At 42.6% G+C, this 25,533-nt stretch overlaps 1 protein-coding gene across 1 annotated transcript in view; it reads left to right on the top strand.

Moving 5' to 3' along the window:
• The window catches only part of LOC102791299 (all-trans-retinol 13,14-reductase-like), a 24,025-nt gene extending 18 nt beyond the window's left edge, over positions 1–24,007 (top strand). The window contains exons 1-12 of the mRNA XM_087837356.1: positions 1–243; positions 918–1,100; positions 18,431–18,569; positions 18,726–18,828; positions 19,559–19,754; positions 19,841–20,038; positions 21,004–21,123; positions 21,235–21,373; positions 21,653–21,762; positions 21,871–22,037; positions 22,661–22,820; positions 23,532–24,007. The exon at positions 1–243 is cut by the window's left edge and continues 18 nt beyond it. Coding sequence (XP_087693482.1) covers positions 78–243; positions 918–1,100; positions 18,431–18,569; positions 18,726–18,828; positions 19,559–19,754; positions 19,841–20,038; positions 21,004–21,123; positions 21,235–21,373; positions 21,653–21,762; positions 21,871–22,037; positions 22,661–22,820; positions 23,532–23,674 — 1,824 coding nt within the window. The 5' untranslated portion in view covers positions 1–77 and the 3' untranslated portion in view covers positions 23,675–24,007. The remainder of the gene's footprint in view (positions 244–917; positions 1,101–18,430; positions 18,570–18,725; positions 18,829–19,558; positions 19,755–19,840; positions 20,039–21,003; positions 21,124–21,234; positions 21,374–21,652; positions 21,763–21,870; positions 22,038–22,660; positions 22,821–23,531) is intronic.
• The last annotated feature ends 1,526 nt before the right edge of the window (positions 24,008–25,533 follow it).

The raw sequence follows: 25,533 nt of genomic DNA on the forward strand, positions 1-25,533 counted from the left end.
CTCCTCACTGCTTCGTTCTTGCCTCTGATCTCTCTCCTGTTGTCAGTGTAGAAGGTGCAAAGCTCCCTTCAGCTAGTATGTGGTGGTGGCTGCTTGGTCTACTCAGCTGTGTGCTGCTGGCAGTTATTGTCATTTTCTTTTTGATAGTGGGGCAACGCTACAAGGTATTTAGTGAGTCGTGCCTGAGACCACCCGGACCCCTTGTCGCTGACAGCAAACTGAGGGAAGCCAGGCTGAAGAGAGGTAATGTATGCATGGGAGCAGTGGTCAATTTGGTGACTACTTGATGCTTAGTTTTTACTCAGTGTTTATTTAAGAAATGAGGAATTTGTAAAACTCTGCTGATCAAGACTTCTTACTTCTGCTAGAGTCATAATAAATCCTTAAAACTGAGAAGAATTACTAATTTTCCTATTAATGTTGATAGTCGATGGATCAGTTTGTCAGTATTTTGGTTTATGAGCAACACCTGCAAATTTAAGATAAGACTTTATTGATCCTACAACGAGGAAATTTGTGCAGCTCAAGTACAATGCCATTCCCTTTGACCTCAGCTGTAGTGTTAATTACACTAAACATTAAGCTTTTCGTTTAGTTACCACAGCTCTAATCACCAGTGTTTTCTTACATTTTCTTGTCATTTTTTAGCTTCTGAAGAAAATGTATTTTTAGAATAGAAAATAAATAATTTAATACACACAACTTCATAGCTGTTATTCATAAAGAATTTCATATTTACATGTAAATTGAAATTTTGTGTCAACCCCTATTTGTTTTTCTAGATCTAGCTATACAAACATCTGAAGTGGATCTTTCTGTGGAGGTTGCATTGCCATCAGAAACCTCTTTTTCTGTCTCGTGTGTCTAGAAACCCTCACAATCCTCCATCAGGCTGATTTGAAATGTTTCCCCCACAGGATTTCGTGTGGACCGTGTTCCTGCTGATCTGGACGCAGTGGTGATTGGCAGTGGCATAGGAGGTTTGACGGCAGCAGCACTTTTGTCCAAAGCTGGGAAGAAGGTTGCAGTTCTGGAGCAGCATGACCAAGCAGGAGGGTGCACACACACCTTCCAAAATAAAGGATTTGAGTTTGATGTGGGTAAGCTGCTGAAGGAAACACACAACAGTCCACAAAATAAAACTCACAACAATGTATCTTTAAAACCAACAAGACAAACTGCTAAAATGCTCAAATTTATTGCTGGAGTTTTAAGCCTAATCTCATATGCTCTCATGTTGAGATCAACACATCTTCAAGTTAGCTATGGTAAAATTTCACATTCACTTATATTTTTTTAAATCCAAATTTAAAATGATTATAAAAATTACATTTGATTTACTATCAGAACCATGAGTATTGTTATTCAGTTAAGTACATTACCATTAATAGGATGTTTTTCAAGAACAGGGTTTATGGCATGAACTTGTCAGTGGTGAATATTTCTGTAAACATTCGGCTGTGTGCAGGCAGGAGTTAGACCCAAAATGCAATCTCGGATATGAAGGGTGAACTCAAAAACCACAGCTTTATTGCAAGCAAACAAAAAGGCATACAACACAAAACTAAACTAAACTGGGAAAGAATAAACTAGACTCACCGGGAAACACACAGAGAAACACAGCCATGAGGGACAAAGCAACATTGACACAGCGAAACACAGGGCTTAAATACACTGGGGAATAACGAGGGGAATGAGACACAGGAGGAGAGCACAGCTGGGAGAAATCAGACATGACAAGAAGTGAAATTCAATACATTCATGTAGGACACAGACCTTCAAAGTAAAAGAGGAAATGTAACACTGAGACACAGACTTGACTAGGGCAGAGCAACTGAGAAGCACAGAGACCAAACATAAGGGAGGCACAGTGTACAGAATGGTGTACGTCAGTTTAATGCTGGGTGGTGCTGCAATAGTAACTATCCTCGGTCAGAAGGAGAGGCTGACATCCAGGGATTAGATTACCACAGGTGGAGTTTATTGGCGGTCAGATGGATGGTACAGGGAAGTATGGCATACAGTAGGAGGATGTGGAGGGGTGATATGGTGTGGTTTCTATGATTTAGAACGGGGTATGTATTACAACATGAATACAGATTAAAGATTAAGAAAACTGGCAACAAATTCCTCCACTACAAATCAGTCTGATACCACTTCTTACAGGGTTCACGTTTACTAAGGCACTACCCAAAAGGCACCACAAGGGGGCACTCCAACACAAGAGATGACCTATTTACACTGATGCACTTAGTAAACAGTCAGCCCCCTACTTGGTGGGGCGATCGTGGCTCAACAGTTAGGAGTTCGCGTTGTAATCGGAAAGTTGCCAGTTCGAGCCCCGGCTTGGACAGTCTCGGTTGTTGGGCAAGACACTTCACCCGTTGCCTACTGGTGGTGGTCAGAGGGCCTGGTGGCGCCAGTGTCCGGCAGCCTCGCCTCTGTCAGTGCGCGCCAGGTCAGTTGCGGCTACAACGTAGCTTGCCATCACCAGTGTGTGAATGTGTGTGTGAATGAGTGAATAACAGGATATGTAAAGCGCTTTGGGGTCCTCAGGGACTATTAAAAGCTCTATATAAATACAGGCCATTTACTTAGCCACTGCGTAATACAGTGATATTACAGTATACAAATTCACATAAATAAAGGGAACAAACAAAGCTGTAACAAGCCCAAAACAATCAAATAACTGGGCTGCAATAGCTATCGCTAACTAGCACATATGCTAAAGGTAACTAAAACCAATACAAACAAGTAGCAGTGTAACCATCTTAAGCATGGAACATTAACTCACGTTTATGTGACGCACACCATCCCCAACAAATACAGGATGGGCTATTTGCTTCCCTTCCCAGCAGCTCTCTCCTAAATCGTTAGCCCAGGAACAAACGAAGACCATCTAGCTCAGAAGTCCCATGAATCCCATCACTGCCCAGAGGCTGCTGGGTAATGTAGTTCACACTAACACAGGCTTTTCTACAGCCGCCCCTGTATTTGTGCAGCAAATACTAATCATTGCAAAAAGTCTGTGTTGTACTATGTGGATGTCTCTTCCGCTGGCATCCGAGGCAGGGTGACCAGCTTAACAACTGGTCGTATGTAAGTATGATCCTTTACTTGCACCTCCGCCGATCGCACTTCACCATCTGCTCCGGGAAACACCTTTGAAATCTTCCCAACTGGCCACATGGCCCTGGGCAGTTGCAAGTCCACGATCATAACGACCTGACCTACAGCGAGGTCGGGTGTCAGATCACGCCATTTCTGTCTGAGCTGGAGACCTGGGAGGTACCTCCAAATGAACTGGCTCCAGAAGTGGTCAGCAATTACCTGGCTTTGTTTCCATCTTCGACTGGTGATAAAATGACCTGGTCCATAAACCACCTGCGGCAGTGAAGCGTCCCGCCGCCCCATGAGCAGGAGATTTGGTGTAATGGGGTCAGGATCAGCAATATCCGAGGATGCGTAACCAAGAGGTTTTGCATTAAGAATCCCTTCTACTTCAAGGAGAGCCGTGCGGAGGACTTCTTCCGTCACAATCTGATCCTTCAGGATGACCTGGAGTGTCCCCTTAACTGACCTTAACTGACCTTATCTCCCAGGTCCCTCCAAAATGGGGGGCATGCAGTAGATTACAATGAAAGGTTATCCTCTGCTTTGTCAGCTGTGCCTGAAGAATGGGCGTCATCATAGAGAAAGCTTCCTGTAACTCCCGAGCACCCCCACGGAAATTAGTGCCCTGATCTGATCATATCTCGAATGGGGTACCTCGACGAGAGACGAATCTTCGCATGGCCATGAGAAAAGTGTCTGAGTCCAGGCTTGGCAGCAAATCCAGGTGTACACATCGGGTGGTGAGGCACTTAAAGATTATGCCCCAATGCTTCTCATGCCTCCGGCCTATCTTGATGGTGTAGGGACCAAAGCAATCAACTCCCGTTGACCAGAAAGCAGGTTTGTGGATCCGGAGTCTCGCTGCCGGCAAATCAGCCATCTTGGTGGGAGCAGGCCTCCCCCGCCATTTCTGGCACTCTGCACATTGTCTTTGATATCTCCGGATTACTTGTCGCTCTCTAATGACACAATAAGTGCGCCGTATCTCTGCAAAGACGCGCTCTGGACCAGGGTGCAACAGAATCGTGTCGAAGTGTTGGACAAAGAGCTTAGTTACCGGGTGTTCGGGAGGTAGCACAATAGGGTGTATGGTGTCTGAGTCCAGACCTTCGGCACGTTTCAGGCGTCCCCCAACCCTGATCAGGCCAGTAACTGGATCATACTCAGGGCGGAGCGAACAAAGTCGACTATTTAGGGCCAGAGTTCGTCCCTTCATCAGAGCTATCATCTCCTCCAGAAAACTGTCATACTGAGCTGACTTCAAAATGGCTATCTCTGCTTCCACACGATCAGAGGCGGTCATTGGAGGAGAAGCCACCCCGTGACGCGCATGGTAAGTAGCTTTCACAAGGTCCTCCCAAGATGTGAAGTTGCCAGGGTCTGGAGTAGGAGTCTGGGCCACTGTGACAAGCCCACATAGCATCCCCTTGCGCAGCTCATCTGTAGTCTCAGCCCTACCAGTAGGTTGGGAGGGCCAGTATGCCGAACTTTGTTGCAAGAACTTGGGGCCCTGAGCCCAATGGCTGGCTGGTGAAAGACTACAGAGTTCCTTCCCCCTGGTGATGTCATCAGCTGGGTTTTCTGCTGACGTGACATACCTCCACTGATGAGAACTGGTGACCTCCTGGATTTCAGCAATTCGAGTCCCGACAAAGACCTTGTACCGGCAGGAATCTGACTGCAACCAACTCAGCACAGTAGTAGAGTCAGTCCACAAGATGGTATTCTGCAGTGGTAGGGTAAGCTGTGGATCAGCTTGGTTAAAGGTCAGCCTTTAACCAAGGTCAGCCAGAGCTCACAGCTGTCAGAACGGGCAGCAGTAGGCAGGTGGGACACCACCTCTGGCACATTACTAGCCCACTGCCGTATCTCAAATCCTCCCCTGGTCAGTAGCTGTCTCATTTTGTCCAGTAGCTGTTTAGCTTGGCAGGGAGTCAGAAGAGACTGGAAACAATTGTCCACATAAAAAGCTGTGTGGACGGACTCATACACATCTTCATTCCCCTCACGGTGGTCTTGCACATGCCGCTGTAAAGTGTAAGTGGCACATCAGGGGCTGCAGGTCGTACCAAATGGTAACACTCACCATTCATACACATCAGGTGGGCGCTCCTGTTGTCCATCCCTCCAAAGAAAGCGGAGCAGAGGCTGATCTTCGGGAAGCAGACGCACCTGATGAAACATGGCCTTTATGTCACCGCTTATGGCCACAGCATGCCTGCGGAATCGGATTAACACGCCACGGAGTGAAGGGCTAAGCGTGGGGCCTGGCAGCAGGAGGTCATTAAGGACAGTTTGCTGGTACAGGAAGGAGCAGTTGAAGACTAGGCAGGCTTTGTTGTTGTGATGCACAAGATGGTGTGGAATGTACCAGGATTCAGTGGAACCATGCACCTCCTCCGGAGTCAACTTTATCACATAGCCCGCCTTCTCCAGCTTTTTGATCTCTTTGTTGTATGTCTGTGCTCTGCTGGGGTCCTTGCGTAGCCGACGCTCATTGGCTCTCCGAAGAGCCATGACAGCCTCTTCAGGTGCCTTCACCTGAGGAAACTCTGTGCGGCGAAGCAAGGGAGTAGCATATCGGTGGACTCCCTCTACCTGTCGATTGCCTGCTGGTCCTCCTTTGACCTGGTGACCTCCTTTTCATTCCTAAACGGGAGGACGTCCAGCTGCCATAGCCTCTCAACATCTTTGGAGAGCTCTGATGTCTGTGGGAGGAATGATGAGTGCAAGCATGCCTGTCCAGCCGCTGGATGTGGAAGACTCTTGGCAGGTCCCTGCAGCGCCCACCCCAGCTCCGTGCAGACTGCTACTGGCCCTCCAGGTGGTCCACGAATCACCGGGCATACCGGAGTGATAAGGTGCGGGTGATCTGATCCAATCAGGATCATAGGTTTTACCTTGCTGAAACCTGTGAGGGGTAGTCTTTGCAGGTGACTATACTTCCTTTTGAGTGTTTCCACTGGGCAAGATTGCTCCGCCAGAGCCAGTTGTTCTGCTGTGAATGCATTTAGTATTTGATGCCTCACCTTCGGCTTAGCTTTAGTGGACACCTCCAATGATATGCTTCCCCCATGCAGCTGCAGGACATCCTGTCTGATGGTTGGAAGGGCCAGAGCCTCATCTGTCGGGGCTAGGCCGAGGAACTTAACAGCAGCAGGCAATATTAGGGTTCTCTCTGAACCGTCATCCAGCACAGCATAGGTGTCCATGGTTTTTCTCCCATTGTGGAGTTGAACTCTTACCACCTTCAACATCACTCTCCCAGAGTGACTGGGATGGTCAACATAGATGACACTGGATGCTGTGCACATGGTCAGGATACTGGGGTTCTGCTCTTTAGCCTTGGCGAGGCCATGTAATACAAGGAGGTGTTGCTCACCACAGGTGCTGCAGGGTTTCTTGAGCATACAGTTGTCAGCAGAATGGTTCCGGCCACACCTCCAACATTTATTCTTATCTCTGATCCAGTCCACAACCGCAGCCACATCCAGCCGGGAGAACTCATTACATCCACTCAAGTAATGCTCCATCCCTTCACAGAAAGGGCAGTAAGGCTTGAAACTTTCTCTTTTCTTCTGCATCGCAACAGCCTTTGGACCTGGATGGGCCACAGCAGGTGGTTTGGTGGCTGTGGTTTCAGGTCCATAATAAACAGAGGGCAACTTGGGTTTGTGTTTTGTTTCCAAGTGCCAACTGACTTTCCCCTCCAACCAGGGCTTCTCTGAGGCATACAGCTCCGTGGCCCGTCGGGAGACCTGCATTGCTTGGGTCTTGTGCTCCAACCACTCGGCTAGATCATAGAGGGTATAAGTGCAATTTGATTCAGGCCGCAGGATCCCTCGGTTAAGGCAGTACTCTGCAAAGTTATCCCGATAACTCAGAGGGAGTTTGGTGAGTAACCGGTCCACTCTCTGCCACCCCGTCCATTGTGGTAACCATCCCCACTAGACTGGCAACTGACAGGGAAAAAGCTTCAAAGGCTTGTGAGTCACCTGGTTTTATGTGTGGTGTGCACAGGATGGCGCTGAGTTCACTCTGTACCAGTTGTCTTGGCTGACCGTACTTCTGCTCAAGAGCCCTCATTGCACTAGTATATGGAGTTGGGTCATGGATGTAGCGCTTAGCCACTTGGAATGCACTTGGGAACTTTAAGTGATCTAGCAAGATCTGATACTTATAATCCTCGGACAAGTGCTTGTGAGGCCCAAGAACACTATCCAGTCCTTTCTTCAGTAAGGCGAAGTCACTCTAGATAGTGACATGGTAGTCAGGACATGGTGAAGTGAATCTCGGGGCAGACGCTGATCTATCCATAGAGGGCACTGTGGGTGGCCCAACGTGTGCAGTGGAAGTGCCGGGGACTGGGGCTAAAGGAGCTGACATCACACAGACGGGCCCTGTACTCCCCCTCCTGAATTGATTTGGGCTCCCTGGCTGTAGGATTTGGTGTGGAGACAGCTGAAGCCATTGATTCCACCTCCATTAATGCCCCCTTTGGCACTGGAGAGGTGAGCTGTTCTAGTCGCTGCACACGTTTGTTAATGTCGCAGGACTCTGGTACAGTCACTTGCAGAGACCGCATCTGATGCTGGATATTAATTAGACAATCCTCCATTCTTTGCCATCTTATCTCCTCCACATCTGGCCTCCTTGTGTAGTGGGATTCTGACAGTGCCATCATAACCTCCTCTGTTAGATTGGGTGACAGCCTTGGCCCACGTGTATGGTAGGACAACTCATAGTCCTCCAGATGTCCAGGGATACGATGGATCCTGCTAGGACGGGGACTTCGTGCATCATCCTGATCTCTGGAGGCAGCCATGTCATGCAGGTGCAGCACATCCGGCTCGAAGGACCACTTTGTACAGAATGGTGTATGTCAGTTTAATGCTGGGTGGTGCTGCAATAGTAACTATCCTCGGTCAGAAGGAGAGGCTGACATCCAGGGATTAGATTACCACAGGTGGAGTTTATTGGCGGTCAGATGGATGGTACAGGGAGGTATGGCATACAGTAGGAGGATGTGGAGGGGTGATATGGTGTGGTTTCTATGATTAAGAACAGGGTATGCATTACAACATGAATACAGATTAAAGATTAAGAAAACTGGCAACAAATTCCTCCACTACAAATCAGTCTGATACCACTTCTTACAGGGTTCACGTTTACTAAGGCACTACCCAAAAGGCGCCACTCCAACACAAGAGATGACCTATTTACACTGATGCACTTAGTAAACAGTCAGCCCCCTACTTAGCCACTACGTAATACAGTGATACTACAGTATACAAATTCACATAAATTGGCAGAGTGAACAAACAAAGCTGTAACAAGCCCAAAACAATCAAATAACTGGGCTGCCATAGCTATCGCTAACTAGCACATATGCTAAAGGTAACTAAAACCAATACACACAAGTAGCAGTGTAACCATCTTAAGCATGGAACATTAACTCACGTTTATGTGATGCACACCATCCCCAACAAATATAGGATGGGCTATTTGCTTCCCTTCCAAGCAGCTCTCCCCTCAATCGTTAGCCCAGGAACAAACGAAGACCATCAAGCTCAGAAGTCCCATGAATCCCATCACTGCCCAGAGGCTGCTGGGTAATGTAGTTCACACTAACACAGGCTTTTCTACACACAGAGAACAATAAATACTGGAATAGATTATAAACAACACAAAACGCTGGGTCACACCCAGGACCCTGACAATTTCCAAGTATATTATGCACACAGGGATGTTTACATAATTTAATATTATTTATCTGAAACTTGTTACATGTTGTGAATGAATGGAAATAAATAATAATAGAGATCCCAAATTGAGAATTCATCTTGTTATAGAGACCAATTTGCAAATGTAAATTTAAGAGAAAATAATGTCAAAACTAGTGCTGTCAGCGTTAATCTGGTTAAAATGACATTAATGCCATAACTGCATTAATGTGGCAAATCTCCGTTAGCGAGTTAAGGCGGATCGCCCCGTGCAAGGAGCTGCACTTCATCAACGCGTTAGCACAGTTAGCTTGTTAACGTGTTAACGTGTTAACGCTGTGCAGCCCCCGCTTTAATGCGGTTATGGAGTTAACATCATTTTAACGAAATTAACGCTGACAGCACTAGTCAAAATATATTTAATTGCTTTAAACATTCATGACATATAATTCAGTCCAAGTAGATTAAACATGTTTATTTAATGTATGGGCAGTGTTGGGAAGGTTACTTTTAAAATGTATTCCATTACAGATTACAGAATACATGCCCCAAAATGTATTTTGTAACGTACTCCGTTACGTTACTCAATGAGAGTAACATATTCTGAATACTTTGGATTACTTAATACATTGTCATGCTTTTTACAACTACATGAATGTGATTTATTACTGTTACTGAAGGTCCACGGCTCCGAACCGTAGTAAAGGGACCTCTGGCTAATACGTTGGGTTCCGTGTCGGGCCGAAAAATAGCTTTACTTTGTTGTCTGGGTCAACTTTGCTTGCGAGAGACAGAGAGAGGCATTGAAAGGCTGCTCTAACGGAACTTATTGTTTCAGAGGAAAACACGAACACGGTGTACAGTCGAGTCTTAATAGCATACTTACAACTGGGCTCGTCAGGCACTCTTCTTGGCTGCAGTGGTTATTATTATATTTCCATGCTTCCATCTCCTGTTTCTCAGTGACAGCTCGTACTTTTCCACTCTCATTTTTCTCCCTCCTCGCACTCACAGACAAATAACAGGTATGGCAGTCCCTGCAGCACGGACTACACTGCCCATGAGGCTACATTCTTTAGGGTAGCGTTCTGCCTATTGCCTTCATATTAAATCATTTTTAAAAATATTTCTTCACGTCATTATCAGACACAAGATTGAGACAAAGGCATTAGGGCCTCTTAATGCGTGTTTTTTGGGGGTTTCCACTGCCATGGAATTACCAAAAATAGAGAGGGTATAGCCAAACATATGAAACAGGAAAATACCGCCGTGTATTATACATGTTGTGGCTAGCTCAGACAAGGAGGAGACAGAGGTGTCGTTTAGTCTTGCTTCCCCGAGTTGCCAGGGAGCACAGCCGTTCATTTGCCAACAGAAACGCACCGCCGGTAACTAGTGATGTGCGGATCGATCCTGAAATATAGATTCCTCCGGTACCAATCATTTATGTTCTAGAATCGATTCTCACATTAAAATATCGATATTTTAGTAATTTAGGGTAAATTTATAGTTTATCACTAACAGGAACACAGTGGAAAGAAACTATAACATTCGGATTGTCTACATTCAAAGAAATAACTCCCTCTTCCGCCTTTCATACTCATGTGCGAAATACGGCTGCATAAATGTCTCGCAGCCCCTTGGCGTGCGCGCTCACAACAATGGCTGAGCGTAATTGTGCGGACGTATTTTACCTCCACAAACAGCTGAGATGTGGTTTGCGATACATGTGGCAAAAAAGTGCTCCAAGAGTGAGGTGTTGTGGCCATACTTGCCAACCTTGAGACCTCAGAATTAGGGATACATACATTTTAAAATGTTTATTTATAGGATAAAATACGTTAAATGTCACCGTTATTATTGGCCGGCCCGGAAACAGCAGGGGTTTCCAAATTCAGGTGGAGTGAAACTCTGCCGTCTGCTCCTTGCTATCTAAAATATAAACTATATGTATATATGTAAACTCTCGACTGTCTCACACTTTGTTTAATTAGTTTTCTGTTTGACGTTTATTCAGCTGTGTGAAAACCCCGGAGGAACCCTCCGGAGGGATTAATAAAGTTTAATTTAATTTAATCGAATCTAATAACTTTAATCTCAGCCGAACCAATTTACTCACGAACAAATAAAACACTGAAAAAGCCAAACAATAACATTTTTAAGTTATCAAAGTGACTTATATATCATGTTTAACCCGAGTAGTGAAAGACTGCGGGGGTTTGAAGAAGATGTGTCGGTCGGCTCAGATATTTGAAGTTTACACAGCTACATTCTCACCATTTAATCACACTCTAGATCTTGTTTTAACATATGGCATAGAAACTGAACATTTAACAGTGTTTCCTGAAAACCCTCTCCTGTCTGATCATTTCTTGATAACATTTACATTTACAATAATTGATTACGCAGCAGTGGAGAGTGGACTTTATCAAAGTAGATGTCTTTCTGAAAGTGCTGTAACTAAGTTTAAGAATATAATCCAGCCACTGTTATCATCGTCAATGCCCTGTACCAACACAGAGCAGAGCAGCTATCTGAACGCTACCCCAACAGAGGTCGATTATCTTGTTAATAATTTCACCTCCTCACTACGTACGACTCTGGATACTGTAGCTCCAGTGAAAACTAAGGTCTCTAATCAGAAGTACCTGACCCCGTGGTATAATTCTCAAACACGTACCCTAAAGCAGATGACTCGTAATCTGGAGAGGAAATGGCGTGTCACAAATTTAGAGGATCATCATTTAGCCTGGAGAAATAGTTTGTTGCTTTATAAGAAAGCCCTCCGCAAAGCCAGAACAGCTTACTACTCATCACTGATTGAAGAAAATAAGAACAACCCCAGGTTTCTCTTCAGCACTGTAGCCAGGCTGACAAAAAGTCAGAGCTCTGTTGAGCCAACCATCCCTTTAACGTTAACTAGTGATGACTCCTTGAACTTCTTCACAAATAAAATTTTTATCATTAGAGAAAAAATTACCAATAATCATCCCACAGATGTAATTTTATCTACAGTTACTCTTAGTACCATTGATGTTAAGTTAGACTCTTTTTCTCCAATCGATCTTTCTGAGTTAACTTCAATAATTACTTCCTCCAAACCATCAACGTGTCTTTTAGACCCCATTCCTACAAAACTGCTCAAAGAAGTCCTGCCATTGATTAATTCTTCGATCTTATACAGTGGGGCAAAAAAGTATTTAGTCAGCCACCGATTGTGCAAGTTCTCCCACTTAAAATGATGACAGAGGTCAGTAATTTGCACCAGAGGTACACTTCAACTGTGAGAGACAGAATGTGAAAAAAAAAATCCATGAATTCACATGGTAGGATTTGTAAAGAATTTATTCGTAAATCAGGGTGGAAAATAAGTATTTGGTCAATAACAAAAATACAACTCAATACTTTGTAACATAACCTTTGTTGGCAATAACAGAGGTCAAACGTTTACTATAGGTCTTTACCAGGTTTGCACACACAGTAGCTGGTATTTTGGCCCATTCCTCCATGCAGATCTTCTCAAGAGCAGTGATGTTTTGGGGCTGTCGCCGAGCAACACGACTTTCAACTCCCGCCACAGATTTTCTATGGGGTTGAGGTCTGGAGACTGGCTAGGCCACTCCAGGACTTTCAAATGCTTCTTACGGAGCCACTCCTTTGTTGCCCGGGCGGTGTGTTTTGGATCATTGTCATGTTGGAAGACCCAGCCTCGTTTCATCTTCAAAGTTCTCACTGATGGAAGGAGGTTTTGGCTCAAAATCTCACGATACTTGGCCCCATTCATTCTGTCCTTAACACGGATCAGTCGTCCTGTCCCCTTGGCAGAAAAACAGCCCCATAGCATGATGTTTCCACCCCCATGCTTCACAGTAGGTATGGTGTTCTTGGGATGCAACTCAGTATTCTTCTTCCTCCAAACACGACGAGTTGAGTTTATACCAAAAAGTTCTACTTTGGTTTCATCTGACCACATGACATTCTCCCAATCCTCTGCTGTATCATCCATGTGCTCTCTGGCAAACTTCAGACGGGCCTGGACATGCACTGGCTTCAGCAGCGGAACACGTCTGGCACTGCGGGATTTGATTCCCTGCTGTTGTAGTGTGTTACTGATGGTGACCTTTGTTACTTTGGTCCCAGCTCTCTGCAGGTCATTCACCAGGTCCCCCCGTGTGGTTCTGGGATCTTTGCTCACCGTTCTCATGATCATTTTGACCCCACGGGATGAGATCTTGCGTGGAGCCCCAGATCGAGGGAGATTATCAGTGGTCTTGTATGTCTTCCATTTTCTGATGATTGCTCCCACAGTTGATTTTTTCACACCAAGCTGCTTGCCTATTGTAGATTCACTCTTCCCAGTCTGGTGCAGGTCTACAATTCTTTTCCTGGTGTCCTTCGAAAGCTCTTTGGTCTTGGCCATGGCGGAGTTTGGAGTCTGACTGGTTGAGGCTGTGGACAAGTGTCTTTTATACAGATGATGAGGTCAAACAGGTGCCATTCATACAGGTAACGAGTGGGGGACAGAAAAGCTTCTTACAGAAGACGTTACAGGTCTGTGAGAGCCAGGGATTTTCCTTGTTTGAGGTGACCAAATACTTATTTTCCACCCTGATTTACGAATAAATTCTTTACAAATCCTACCATGTGAATCCATGGATTTTTTTTTCACATTCTGTCTCTCACAGTTGAAGTGTACCTCTGGTGCAGATTACTGACCTCTGTCATCATTTTAAGTGGGGGAACTTGCACAATCGGTGGCTGACTAAATACTTTTTTGCCCCACTGTATATGATCAACCTATCTCTAATAATCGGCTATGTACCACAGGCCTTCAAGGTGGCTGCAGTTAAACCTTTACTCAAAAAGCCATCTCTAGACCCAGCAGTCTTAGCTAATTATAGGCCAATCTCCAACCTTCCTTTCATATCAAAAATCCTTGAAAGAGTAGTTGTCAAACAGCTAACAGATCATCTGCAGAGGAATGGTTTATTTGAAGAGTTTCAGTCAGGTTTCAGAGTTCATCACAGCACAGAAACAGCTTTAGTGAAGGTTACAAATGATCTTCTTATGGCCTCTGACAGTGGTCTCATCTCTGTGCTTGTCCTTCTAGACCTTAGTGCAGCATTCGATACTGTTGACCATAATATCCTATTAGAGCGATTAGAACATGCTGTAGGTATTACAGGTATTGCACTGCAGTGGTTTGTATCATATCTATCTAATAGACTCCAATTTGTGCATGTAAATGGAGAGTCCTCTTCACACACTGAGGTTAATTATGGAGTTCCACAGGGTTCAGTGCTAGGACCAATTCTGTTTACATTATACATGCTTCCCCTAGGCAACATCATTAGAAGACATAGCATACATTTTCACTGCTATGCAGATGACACCCAGCTCTATCTGTCCATGAAGCCAGATAACACACGCCAATTAGTTAAACTGCAGGAATGTCTTAAAGACATAAAGACTTGGATGGCCACCAACTTTCTGCTTCTTAACTCAGATAAAACTGAGGTTATTGTACTCGGCGCTGAAAAGCTTAGAAATATGGTATCTAACCAGATTCTTACTCTGGATGGCATTACCTTGGCCTCCAGTAACACTGTGAGGAACCTTGGAGTCATTTTTGACCAGGATATGTCCTTCAACGCACATATTAAACAAATATGTAAGACTGCGTTCTTCCATTTGCGCAACATCTCTAAAATTAGAAATATCCTGTCTCAGAGTGACGCTGAAAAACTAGTTCATGCATTTATTACTTCCAGGCTGGACTACTGCAATTCATTATTATCAGGATGTCCAAAAAACTCACTGAAAAGCTTTCAGTTAATCCAAAATGCTGCAGCAAGAGTACTGACAGGGACTAGAAAGAGAGAGCATATTTCTCCTGTTTTGGCTTCCCTTCATTGGCTTCCTGTTAAATCCAGAATTGAATTCAAAATCCTGCTCCTCACATACAAGGTCTTAAATAATCAGGCCCCATCTTATCTTAATGACCTTGTAGTACCATATCACCCTATTAGAGCACTTCGCTCTCGCTCTGCAGGCCTACTTGTTGTTCCTAGAGTATTTAAAAGTAGAATGGGAGGGAGAGCCTTCAGTTTTCAGGCCCCTCTTCTGTGGAACCAGCTTCCAGTTTGGATTCGGGAGACAGACACTATCTCTACTTTTAAGATTAGGCTTAAAACTTTCCTTTTTTCTAAAGCATATAGTTAGGGCTGGACCAGGTGACCCTGAATCCTCCCTTAGTTATGCTGCAATAGATGTAGGCTGCCGGGGGATTCCCATGATGCATTGAGTTTTTCCTTTCCAGTCACCTTTCTCACTCACTATGTGTTAATAGACCTCTCTGTATTGAATCATATCTGTTATTAATCTCTGTCTCTCTTCCACAGCATGTCTTTATCCTGTCTTCCTTCTCTCACCCCAACCGGTCGCAGCAGATGGCCGCCCCTCCCTGAGCATGGTTCTGCCGGAGGTTTCTTCCTGTTAAAAGGGAGTTTTTCCTTCCCACTGTCGCCAAAGTGCTTGCTCATAGGGGGTCATATGATTGTTGGGCTTTTCTCTGTATCTATGAAGCGCCTTGAGGCGACATTTGTTATGATTTGGCGCTATATAAATAAAATTGAATTGAATTGAATTGAATTGAACCTGAAAATATGTTAAAACTTTTTTTGCGACCCAGAAAGAGAAATTAGAGTAATATTAAAACTAACCAGCTGCCGCCATTGTTGGAAACTGGAATTGGCTGGGCCGCGCTATGAATTCTGCGATATGGTTTTTCAATTTTGTTGTCCTGGTGGAAAAACGGGAGAATGGTGGCTCCAGGAGATTTTTGGGAGGGGCACTGAAATTCGGGATTATCCCGGAAAAATCGGGAGGGTTGGCATGTATGGTTGTGGTTGTGGTTGTGACATCACTAACCTTGTCAAACACCTCAGAGTAAATCATATCACAGAATATGACGAGCGTATGTTGAGGCGAACTGAAGAGGAGGAGAGGGACAGGTGCTGCTAGGGCGAGACAGACGTCTCTCACGGAGTCCTTTAGTGCTGCAGGCAGGCAAGGTGTTCAAATAGCAAATAGTTCAAATAACAACTTCAGATTTTTTATTTCTATATGATGAACTCTGCATTATTAAGTGATAAGAACAAGTAATCTGATGTCCTGTAATCATTATGACGCTATAATTTGAGATAAATTCAAATTCAAATTTTATTTGTCACACACACACAACCATACACAGTATGACATGGGGGTGAAATGCTTGTAGCTGCGCAATGCCCGATCATTAAATGACAGAAAAAAAGTTTTACAGTATTACAGTATTTACAATTTACTACAAAATTTACAAATTAACTTAGGAATTTACAGTAAAAATAAAAAATAAAATAAAAAAAATAAATAAATAAAAATGTGCAAACAGCAGAGAGAGATTATAAAGATTATAAATTATAGGAAATTATAGGAAATGTGTGGTGGTGCGTGTGGTGATGTGATGTGTGTGAGAGTCCAGTCTTATAGTGATGTGTGTGGGAGAGTCCAGTCCTGCACCTGGTTCAGGGCCCGAATAGCCTGGGGGAAGAAGCTCCTCCTCATTCTCTCTGTTTTGGCCTTAAGGGAGCGGAAGCGCTTCCCAGACCTCAACAGTGAGAAGAGACCATTGTTGATACAATAAATAAAATAAGTTTTTGTACAAAGTATCGGTATCGGATCAGTATCGTCGATACCACCCTGAATATTATTTGGTATCGGATCGGAAAGGAAATCACCCCTGACTTGAGCATGCAACGGGCCGCAGATAACGCAGACTCCGCTATGGATGCATCAGCGGCCGCCGGACCTCCGCCTCCTGTTGCAGCTACATTCGCTGTGGCGCTGAAACTGCCGGACTTTTGGCTCCATGACCCTGTCGTCGATGCTTACCTCCACAGTATCGCACATCACTACCGGTAACCCAACTGCTTGGCATAGCTTAGCACAGACCTTCCCAAAATGTGGGGGGGGGGGCGCAGAGCCATTGCAGGGGGGGGGGGGGGGGGGGGGGGCGCAGAATGAAAATGGGGAAAAAAAAAAAAAACGCTTGGACACTGCTAGCACAGGGTGCCCACAGAAACGCAAAGCAGGAGATGAAGCATCGCTAAATATGTTTACAAACCAACTTCATTCTAAGCCAAAGACTAGAAAATATGGTGAAGCATATCTGCCCTTTGGTTTCACCTGCACAAGTGCCGAGGTAGGTCTCCCCTGCAGAATTGGTTTTCCCTGCGTCGAGAGCAGCGCTGGGCTGTTCAAATCACGGACAAACAGTATCCTACAGTTGTTTATGTTTTTAAACCTATTTTGCACAGAGAGGCATTTTTTGAAAAATGTATTGATAGCAATGTTGAATATTATTACACATGAAAAAAAAACTACATGTAAAATAATCACATCGTGACTCCTCTGCCTTTGTAAATGGAGGGACAGTAACTGCGTGTGTGTATGTAAGCGTGTAAAACCTGCAGACAGTCAGATTAACAGTATTTTGTCTCTATCTGCCATTCTGCAATTCATCTCATGTAAACAATAACGTGGCGCACAGCGTGACGTGAGAAAGGCACATACCTTTGACACTGCGTGACCAACTCTGTATTCCTCGTCCACACGTAAACGCAAAAAAGGAGTTTAAAAAAATCTCAGTTTTCGGTGATTCGAAACGCTGTTTACGAGTGGACAAAACAGCTGCGTTTTCAAAAATATCCGTGTAGGTGTGGACGTAGCTTAAAAGAGTTAGTAGTTTATTTTCTTACTACCTGTAATTTATTGCAGATTACTTGTATTTGCTTAATTGTTTACAAAATGTTTGAGGTGTGAAATAAACCGCAATGGAGCAAAATATGGGTGTGTGTGGTTGGAGGATGTGTTTGTGTGTGTGCGTGCGCGTGTGCGTGCGCGCGTGCGTGCGCGCGCGCGAGAAGGGGGGGGGGGGGGGGGGGCGCTAACATTTTTCTTGTAAAACAAGGGGGGCCCAGAAAAAAAACGTTCGGGAACCACTGGCTTAGCACAACAACAACAACAACAAAAAGGCACTCTCTCACCCATGAAACACACAGTCGCAAAGAGAGCACGTCATCCTGTAACCATGGCAACTGTAACGCTGCCACCTGGAACAACAGAACATAGCTGTCAAACAAAATCCAAACAGTCCTGACCCGCAACAATATGAAACAGGAAAATACCACCGTGTAATCCATTTATTTCAACAAAGTAACTGTATTCTGAATACCACCTTTTTAAACGGTAACTGTAACGGAATACAGTTACTCATATTTTGTATTTTAAATACATAACGGCGGTACATGTATTCCGTTACTCCCCAACACTATGTATGGATGATGTAACCCATTATGCAGTACTATCCATTTTATGACTGCACAGTTACTTGATTCCTTTATTGTGAAATTCTTAAGAAACCCTAAAAAAAATGGTTCATCTAAATGTGAGAGATTAATTTGGTTTCACTGCTTGTGTTTTCTTTCTTTTTTGTTTGTTTACATTTTTGAAAAAATGCACAAGTGAATTTAAACCCATTATGTTACCACCAGGTATCCATTACCTGGGTCAGCTTCATGAGAACAGCTTGTTGAAGGTTGCTTTGGATCAGATCACAGAGGGACAGCTGCAGTTTGCAAGGCTGGAGCAGCACTTTGATACAGTGATCCTAGGTCAGCATGACCAGCGCAGGTAGATCAGATTTTGTTACTTGTTTCAGTATCCATGACTTTCGTTAACTTTTTTGCCAACTTTCTATTGCAAATGAAACAAACTGGATTTCCCACCTTTAGTGCCTCATCTTTCCTCACTTTCTTCATAAATCTTCCAATCTCCTATCATTCTCAGGGAGTACCATGTCCATGCAGGGAAGACTGAAATGGCAGTCAGCCTGAAGAATCAGTTTCCAGGAGAAGAAGAAGCCATTGATGAATTAATGAGACTGATGAAGGTAAAAAGGGACAGAAGCAAGGATAATCATAAGGAAGTGGATGCCTCAAAAAGAAGGGTGCAGGGATTATGCAATGGACTAGTATATTAAAATGTAAGGCATAAGCAAAAAATTTAAAAAAACCCTCAAACATCTTGCAACAGGAATTTTAACTTTCCTTGTGCCTATTATCAAGACTATCACCTTGTTTTACAGGCACCGCTTCAAAGAGGATCAAATGCTTGCTTGTCCACTGGATATGTTCTTCTCAAAAAATGAAAGGAACAAGAGACTCTAGGAAATCTAATTCAAACTACTATTTTTTTCTGTTTTATCCGTTTCATTCAGTTCCTAACAACTTACACTGTCCATATCAATACAAAAATCCATTTTTTTCCATTGAGCTCTATTTTGTTTGCAGCACTTACTTGTTTACACACATGCAACTGTATACATGTCCAACAATGTGATGAATCAGCTAAACAGAATGGGTTGTAGCTTAAAATAGTGGATACTTATTAGAAGCGAAAAATCACCAATTAACTGATCCAGTTCCAGAAATACAATCAGTATAGCAATCTGTTATCAGATGACCAGTTCTGCTCCCCGATGAACTTGGGAGAATTGCTCAATAGATTTTGGCACCTTAACAGTAAAACCGTTGAACTGCACTTGTATTATAAATGGTGCCAGATAAGTAAAGCGTAGATAGGACTCTCATTAATAAATATGACTGTGTGCTCTCTTACAGCTTGGTTCACAGAGGGCGCCACTTATTGCCATGTTGAAGATCGTTCCGTACTGGTTGGTTAACTTTCTCATTCGGACTGGCCTATTACATTGGATATCTTCAGTGTTTCGTCTTGCAACAACCAGCCATTCAGAATTAATATCCCACCTCACACAGAGCAAGGACTTGCAGGCACTTTCTGCATACCTGTTCTACGGTGCTGGACACACACAAAGGCATATTGCCACTCAGATCAGACGGTACATTCTCTTCATGGTTCTGTTTCATCTTCTTCTCTTGAAGGCGTCCCTCCTAAAGACTCCAGCTTTCTCATTAATGCCCTCCTCCTTCACCACTACAAGCGTGGTGCATACTATCCACGTGGGGGCGCAAGTGAATTTGCCTTTCACATCATCCCAGTCATTCAGCAAGCAGGTGGTGCAGTCCTAGTCAGGGCTCCAGTGCAACGCATCCTCCTCAACGAACAGGGGAAGGCGTATGGTGAGTGGGACAGGGGGAGAGAAAATAACTTCATATTTCATGTTTAATTTATTGACAAATTCTCTGAGGACAGTCTGATGGCTTGTTGTGGGTCTAGCCGAGTGTCCAAACGGACACAGCCTGAATTACTAACTTTTATGACTGCACAATGTACTCAAAGTATACTAAGTTTGCTGAATGTTTTCTGTTGCAAACTACAGCAGATCTTTTGCAATATTAAATGTCAACCTGTCAGTATATGCTTTACACATTAAACCCACAGCAGCTTACCTATGGAAACTCAAGCCATGAAGCTCCTGAAGCACAGTTTCTGAGTTGATTGTAATGCCAGAAGAACTTTGCAGTGACTAATTCAGCAGAGTTTTATGCATTATTATACATCTCAGTGACCATACTCTGCAATTTATATGGTCAATTCATAGCTGAGTTACTGTAGTTCCAAAACTCCTCCACTTTGCAAAAATCCCAAGTACAGTTGATTGTGGAATATCTAGGAGGAAATAAATTTCATGAAATGGCTTGGCATCCCATTACAGTACCATGCTCTAATTCACTGAGCTCGTCAGAACAACACATTCTTAATCCTACTGTACAAAACCGCAACCAGTGAGACAAACTTATTTGTCAGACCAGATTATTAAAAGTAAGGCAGTTATCTCTGTTTACTTAGTAGTTACAGATAGTAAAATGAGGTGGCAATTAGTGGCAAATGTTTTGCTGGTAGAATTTTAGTCACCTTAGGTCATTGGTAGTAAATTTGTAATGTCATGATGGTTTTAGACTGGATAACTTTATTGATAAATTTCTGTCTTGAAATTAATGTCTCAGGTTATCTGAAGTTTGGATTTACTGTTTTTCCAAAGCAACTCTACATTATCTGAGAAACAGGAGCAAGTGTTATCCAATGTCCAAAAACGATATCTCCACCAAGTAATAATATCAGGATAACACTGTGTATCTTTCAGGTGTGGTGGTTCTTAAAGGACAAGAAGAGATAGAGGTTCTTGCCCCTGCTGTAATTTCAAATGCTGGAATCTTCAACACCTTCCAGAAGTTTCTACCTCACAATATACAAGAAAAACCAGGTAACAGTCGATGTGTTGCACTTGTTTTTGATTTTAATTCGATATGAGTGTCATGCATTTCCTGAAGTGTCTTTTGCCCTTTAAAGATTCTATATGTTTTCTGTTGTATAGAGATCCAGTCATTGTTGAGTATGGTACATCATGGCATGGGTTCCTTTTTGGTCTTTGTTGGTCTGGATGGAACCAAAGAGGAGCTAGGCATTGTTTCCAATAACTTCTGGATGTATAAAGACAATGACTTGGACTCACTGTAGGTTTTCCTCTCTTCTTTCATTCCTTCATCTCTTTGTAGTTTATCTTTATTTCTACTTCTAACTTCTATCCGATTTCTTCTAAAATCTAGTCAAAAATTGTATCTCGGTTGATACTTTTTTTGTCATTCTAGTGTTCCATCTAAATATTTCCATGTTTATGTGTTTTATAATAATAATAATTGTAATAATAATAATAATAATAATTCAACCCTATCTTATCGCCATTGCAGTGTAAATTTTCTTTTGTGTCTTTGTACAAAACATTGTGTGAGAAGCATGGAGCAGTATTCATCTCTAAGCAGAGAGCAGGTTTTGGGAAACATTCCCATGATGTTTATCACTTTTCCGTCTGCTAAAGATCCAACAGCCAGCATCAGACATCCAGGTAATGCACATTTGCATGGACAAAATTCACCTGTGCATCTTTGATGCACCACTCTGACTGTTTGACAGTATTACAGTACCCTTTATTCTTCTTCCTATCTCTTCACAGGTAAGTCCTGTATGACTTTGTTAACCATGGCACGCTATGAATGGTTTGAGGAATGGGAGGGGACCAAGCTTGGGAAACGGGGACAGGACTACGTGGATCTGAAGAACAGTATGGCCCAAGAGCTGCTGGAATGGGCACTCACCATCTTCCCTCATCTGCGAGACAAGGTGTGTGTAGATATTTGTGAATGTGTTCATTGTCTGCACAGACAATGTATTCTGATTGATTCATTAATGATCTAAATTTGATTTATCACATTTAGTCAAATTATGCAATTAACTTAATCTGTTTGCAAACTAAGCTAACGTGCATTACTCAACAGTTGATGTTTTCTGTTCAAAAGTTGCTTTTTAGTCAGGGTTAGTTTTTTTTTAACTGTTTAGGATTAAAAATGGATTTGTAGAGGTGCTGAAAATCACTGAAAAGGCTTGAATTTTAACCCTGTGACATCTAACCCCTCATGGGAGAATGCTCATATATGCTTTGAAGAAATTTAAAGAAAAAAAAAGACTTTGTCATTGTTAGCTCCATGTTCTCAGCTCGTTGTCATTCCTTTCAATCTGGAAAGTGCAAAAATGTTCCAGCTTCCATCCCTTGTCATATGTATGCTTTTGTCGTTTTACAACAGAACTGCTGTTTTTTAATGTCCACAATTTAACTGTCAAAAAGCAACACTAACATCTCTGTATATTTCATTATCTGCTCAACTTGTACAACAACTAGTTGGCATTTCACAGTCCCAAACTCTATTGATAAATCCTCTATTAATTTACACATGTATGTTTTTCAGGTAGTAATGGTAGATGCTGCAACCCCTCTAACAAACGTCCACTATTTGGGTGCTCCAAGAGGTGAGATGTATGGAGCTGAACACAACTTGGAGCGCTTCAAACCAGAAGTGATTGCTAAGACACGACCACAGACTCCCATCAGCGGTCTCTATTTAACAGGTGATTCTCATTCCCCCAGCCATATCTACACTTACTAAGATTCTCACTCACACAGTGACAATAATTCATCTTTGTCACAGCCTTTTAAGAAACAAAAGAAAAATACTCCAAGAAAAGGCCATGGGTGGTAACCGGTAGTTTGTTTCTGAATGCACTTCCTTGATTCTTTGAAAAACATATGTTGTTTATTTCTTATATAAATATGAACCAAAAATCAGCCAAATAATTTCTTACAACTTAGATGTAAATGAAAGTTTATTATAATTAACTATATATAATTATTATAATTATTATAATTATAATTAACTTTGAATATATATAATTATTTAATATAATTCCACAAGTTCAAAAAGTGTTTTAAAAAAAGGCCGTTTAAAACCCTCCTGTCGTCTTACTGGACCTTTGATAAACAAAATAGATTTCCACCGCACCCCACCTTGTTCTCTTAAGCTCTTAATTAATGGGAGGGTCCAAAAGTTACCACAGTAATGAAAAATTTTCCAAAATTAAAAATGTAATTACAGATTTAAAAAGCAAACTAGCTTAAGTATATTCTTACTATAACAATAATGGATAAAAAAGTATGATTCCCAAGAATTTAACAAAAATGGCCCCAACAATCTTACTCTACAAACTCAACTACAAACTAGTTCTTTAAGTATATGCAAACTCTGAGTGCAATAATTTCCTGATGTTTCTGTGTGTGTTCAGGTCAGGACGTATTTTGCAATGGCATGGCTGGAGCTCTTCACGGTGGACTGCTTTGTGCGTCAGCTGTCCTCAATCAGATCCTCTACATTGACCTTCTAGCCCTGAAGACCCGCCTCAAACGCAAACAGAGTAGTCACAAATGAACCTGGTAGCTGTGGTGTAGTCTGTGGTCTTCTCCAGTACATAAAATTTCACGTCTCTGAGATAAGATTTAATGCTTTTTATGATATATATCTTTGGATAGTTTCCAGTCATGCTGTAAGGTTAGCTGAATTAAATGTGTAAACAAATGTGTGAGTGATGAATACAAATCTGCACTTCCACCACCATAACTGCTTCTGCTGTAGCTGCTCTTAGATTCTTTAAAAGTGATAAAGACATTTTAAACCTGCTGCCAAATGTCACCTTCATTCACTTTTCATTGAGCTTTAATTTAAAGAAAACCTCACCAGTTGCACGTGAGATGTCTGCAATAAACCATTACAGTGATACCTTTAATAAACAATTAAGATATTCGTTCACAAGTCTTTTTATTGACATTCTGCAGCTTCCCAGGAATCACCAGATTCTTCCGACCGCTCCCTTTAGGGGTCACCAAAGTTGATCTATTCTAACATCCTCTTCTGAAACACTAATCTTCTGCATGTCCTCCTTTACTACAGCCATGAATCTTCTCTGTGGTCTTTACCTGAAAACTTTACATTCAGAATCTGTTGTTCAGACTATCTCAACCTCTCCTCTCCAACTTTATCTCCAAACCACAAAACTAGAGCTGCTCCTTCGATACTCGTTTTTTATCCATCCTGGTCACTCATCATATTATCCTCCTGTGACAAATCTAATCTACAGCACTATAAGTTTATGTACTTGAATTGGAAGGGGTAAAAAACACAATAAGGTTGATGGCAATAAGAACATTATTACCACGGAGCCATTAATCAAGTTATTAGCACCACATGTTATTAGAACCACCTTTTAATGGTGCCACATGCCCCCATGTGGCACCATTAAAATGATATTGAATTAATTATTAGCAATTCAGGTTTGTAATGTACCTCAATTATCAATGTCAGAGTGTAGAAAACCCTAAAACATCCTGGGATCCTGAGGGGATTGCTGTTGGAGCTATATAAAAGTGAATTGATTTAAACTGAAAGAGCTTGCAGTCATATTACATATATCTACTAATATTTGTAAAATACAACAAGCACATTAACCGATAATTTTCTATAATAAGGGCACAGCTGTTAATACATCTACATGACAATGCGTAAAGGATACAAACAAACACAGAGAGAGAGATGCATAAATTGCTTTTTTTTTACCAATTTATTTAACATTTTACAGATCTGTGTTCAGTGCAGGTTTTCCAAGAAGCCAGAGAAGCATCATTCAAAGCAAATATCAGTGATTAACCACATGAAGCTGAACAATCAAACTAGCTTAGACAACTAGCACAAAATCACTCTCTGAAAAAGTAGATTTACCACTGGAAGGTTATTTGCAGTTTTCCTTTACTTGCACCTTAATTGAAGCTGTGATGCCTTTTGACATTGTGGCCATGATGGTAACACTTTCACTTTTGTATGTGAGATAGGGACTAGGGATGGGTATCGTTTAGGTTTTATCCGATACCGGTGCCAAACCGGTACTTTTGAAACGGTGCCGGTGCTTAAACGGTGCTCAAACCAGTGCTCAAACCGGTGCTTAAAGAATGGAGAACACAAAATTGGTCCAAAAGCCTCTTATGTTCAGCTGTTTTTTTGTAAAAAGATAACAATGTTAGCCTTTTCTGCAGCTATGGGGCATATATGGTATCACTCTTGGCTGGAAGCAGTGCTTAAACAATAGAAAAAACACAAACTTTGTCTAAAAACCTCTCATGTTTAACTGTTTTCCACTTTTTCTTTGGTCATTTTAGCCTTTTTGGCCAGGGTGAAGGGAGTATCTGCCATCAAACAAGAAGACAGCCGCATGTAGCTATGATGATGTTTGCTAGTTC

The sequence above is a fragment of the Neolamprologus brichardi genome, unplaced genomic scaffold (genome assembly GCF_056152115.1).
Source record: "Neolamprologus brichardi isolate AB-2024 unplaced genomic scaffold, ASM5615211v1 NODE_ptg000031l+_length_7269946_cov_1, whole genome shotgun sequence".
Classification (NCBI taxonomy): Eukaryota; Metazoa; Chordata; class Actinopteri; order Cichliformes; family Cichlidae; genus Neolamprologus; species Neolamprologus brichardi.